The sequence below is a fragment of the Buceros rhinoceros genome, unplaced genomic scaffold, assembly GCF_000710305.1.
Source record: "Buceros rhinoceros silvestris isolate BGI_N320 unplaced genomic scaffold, ASM71030v1 scaffold4634, whole genome shotgun sequence".
NCBI lineage: Eukaryota > Metazoa > Chordata > Aves > Bucerotiformes > Bucerotidae > Buceros > Buceros rhinoceros.
Genome location: NW_010406359.1, coordinates 40,405 through 43,395, shown reverse-complemented (window position 1 = coordinate 43,395; position 2,991 = coordinate 40,405). Strand labels below are relative to the sequence as shown.

The window sequence follows — 2,991 nt, the reverse complement described above, 5'->3', positions numbered from 1 at the left end:
CAACACAGGGTGGACTATTTGATAGCCTGTATATAGTGGAATAATCGATCTCAGAAAAACTCTCAATAGAAGTTGCTATTAAAAAGTATGTTATTAAAAACAGTATATTATATTAAAAATATTATATTATTAGAAATAGAATATGATTAAATTTCACTACCAGTATTAGCTCAAACTGATCCCTATAGCTCAGCTTCAAATAAGTGTGAATGTCCAGTTTTTTTGAAACTGGCTCTTTACCAGTTGGAAGCACAAGCACACTTGTTCAGCATGTAGATGGAAATTGTCATTGCACTTAGCTTGATGTTACACCACAGTTAGTGACTATGAGGACTCCAGGCTCTAAGGTTGTGAAACTTCCATGACTGGTAAAACTGACTTTCAATTTTATAAATAAAAAATGAAACTGGATCAAATTCCTTGAAGCTACCAAAAATGAAGAATGCAGAAAGCCTTTGCCCGGATGATGATCATTAAAAAAATGAAATGCAGAAAAGTCACAATGGTGGTAATTTATTGTCTTGCTCTAACAGAAAATTGTTTAGCATACCTATAATTCATGCTCCATCTCCATTCTTTCATAAGTCATGGTAATTACTACATGTCCCAAAGGGCAAAGAAATAGAGATCCTCAGTAATAGGCCTTTTGTCTTCTTTTAACAGGACATGCATATTATCAGCACAGATGAGAATCAGGTGTTTGCAGCTGTTCAAGAGTGGAACCAGAACGATACGTACAACCTGTATATCTCGGACACCCGAGGGGTGTACTTCACCCTGGCCTTGGAAAATGTGAAAAGCAGTCGAGGACTGGAGGGTAATATCATCATTGACCTTTATGAGGTATGTAATAAAGGTCACCCTAAAAAGAAGAGCAACTGCTTGATAGTTCAAGCAAGTGTAAATCTCTTGCCAGCCTTCCAGGATTTTCATTTGTTTGGGGATCAGCCCGGAGGCGTTTACTGGAGTTGATGCTGAGCCAACTCGTGGGAAAAGATGCAGTGCATCCTGCTGTAGGTGTGACACATGGTTGCTTTTAAGTCAATGACTGGTTAGCTATGTAGCATTTGCAAAGGGAAAACCATTATCCTTCTCATCCTGATGTGGATGTCTACAGAAGGACTCAAAATAATGTTTTTCCCCTTGGACAGCTAGAGACACCTGCTCGCAGGCAAGGAATGTGAATTCTACCTTAGTAAGCATTGAGCAATTTAAGAATTATAAGCGAAAGTTTGTAGGTGCCATTCGCCCAGAATTAATAGCTGGATAACTTCTGCCCTGAATCATCTTCCATTCGGAGCAGACATTCCAGTTCCTGGTTTCTTCAGAGCTTTCTGGTTTTGGTGTGTCATAATTTGCTGGATGGAAGATCTGCTGAGATTCAGGGCTTGGTGCTTTGCAAGCAACAAACAACTGATCAGTAATACCAATAGTAGTAGTTACAGTCTGACTTCTGTTACATGCAGAAATGTTTTTTCATGTAAAAGTTAGAATTATACTTTTTTTTTCAGCCAGAATAATGCCCATTTAACAATGTCATCAATTTCTTCATAAAAATGCAGGTAGTTTAAGGCAATGAGAGAAAAATGCACAAACAATGCATCAATCTGTATGAAGGACAGGGTTTACCTTTTATTTTCACCTTGTTAAATATATTTTCCTGGCTCTGAAAAAAAGAAATATTTCTGTGTTGTGATGAAATGGCTAAAATAAACACGCATCATCTCCCATTCCCAAGCAAACTCTGTATTCCTCAGCTGTGTATCATGGACTTTTAACTGCTGTTAGAGGTCTTCACAGGGTGGTTCAAAGGGTAGTGTCACTCAGGGAGCTTTAGAGTGGAAGGATTTGCATCCTGGCTGTTGCCAGGAAGTTGAGAATTTGTATCAAGTTCCTTCTTCCTGTCTCACAGCTGTGCGAGAGACCAGACTCAACATAAAACCTTACTGAGAACGTTTTGACAGCACCGTATTCTGCTGGGATGGATTCTGCTGACAAAAATAAAAATATTTGGAACAACTCGGTTGATTTTGACAGAATCTGGGAGTGGAAGGAAAGTGAAGAAATAAAGTTTGCAAAACACTAGTGTTTCAGCATATTCAACATTTCCATCTTTTGCGTAAAAGGGATAAAAAAGATAAATACAAGAAGTCCCACGCTGCTTCTGATGGGACTTGCTGTCTGCCATGTTATGGCAATCTAGGGTGGGAGCGGGGCAGACCAGTCCTCCAGCTCACAGAGTTCGTATGTGACATGGTGCATGCTGTGCCTTCAAGTCCATCAGCCAGCCTGCAAGGACTCGAGGAAATCCAAAGTGGGCTGTGTTCTAGGGATTTGCTCTGTGAACATCCTCGTCTTTTTCTTTCAGAGTGAGAGGCCTTTCAGCTGTGCAGGAATCATCAAGACGTACTTGTAATGTCATTCACAGTCTTCTAAGGGTGTATTGAGATTTTATTGCTCTTTCAGAGATCTTCCGCTCGTGAGAGTGATCAGATGGGCCTTAACTTTTGGCCTGTTCTTCCGATGTATTTTTTCATCTCTCTCCATTTTTCCTAGGTAGCAGGGATCAAAGGCATATTCCTGGCTAACAGGAAGATTGATGACCAAATCAAGACTTTCATTACCTACAACAAGGGCAGAGACTGGCATTTGCTGCAGGCACCAAACACCGATCTAAGAGGGGATCCTGTAGTTTGCCAGCTGGTGAGTGACAGACCTTTTCCAAAGCACGACTCCTTCAGAGCTGCTTATTTTAGTCACTGGGCTACCTAAACTCTCCCTGTGTTTTTTCCTCTTGATCTGCTGGGTGTTAAGTGAATTAAGTAGATTTCCTTTTCTATAGCTTCATAGATATTAAGGGAAAAGTCTGACCATCGTTCTTGACTGTTTTTGTGGAACTTGAGTCAGAATAATAAAGTTTCTGGGGAAAAGTGCTCTAGATCAGATGTTGGTAAAAACAAGTGCAGATGTGCTTGCTTGTAATGCAGCATT

The 2,991-nt window shown here is 40.2% G+C and overlaps 1 protein-coding gene across 1 annotated transcript in view; it reads left to right on the top strand.

Moving 5' to 3' along the window:
* Positions 1-2,991, top strand: part of LOC104491593 (VPS10 domain-containing receptor SorCS3-like) — a gene marked incomplete at its 3' end in the record, with an annotated part of 133,212 nt that overhangs the window by 95,447 nt on the left and 34,774 nt on the right. Inside the window, exons 8-9 of the mRNA XM_010134043.1 lie at positions 664-843; positions 2,557-2,703. Of these exons, the coding sequence (XP_010132345.1) occupies positions 664-843; positions 2,557-2,703 (327 nt within the window). The remainder of the gene's footprint in view (positions 1-663; positions 844-2,556; positions 2,704-2,991) is intronic.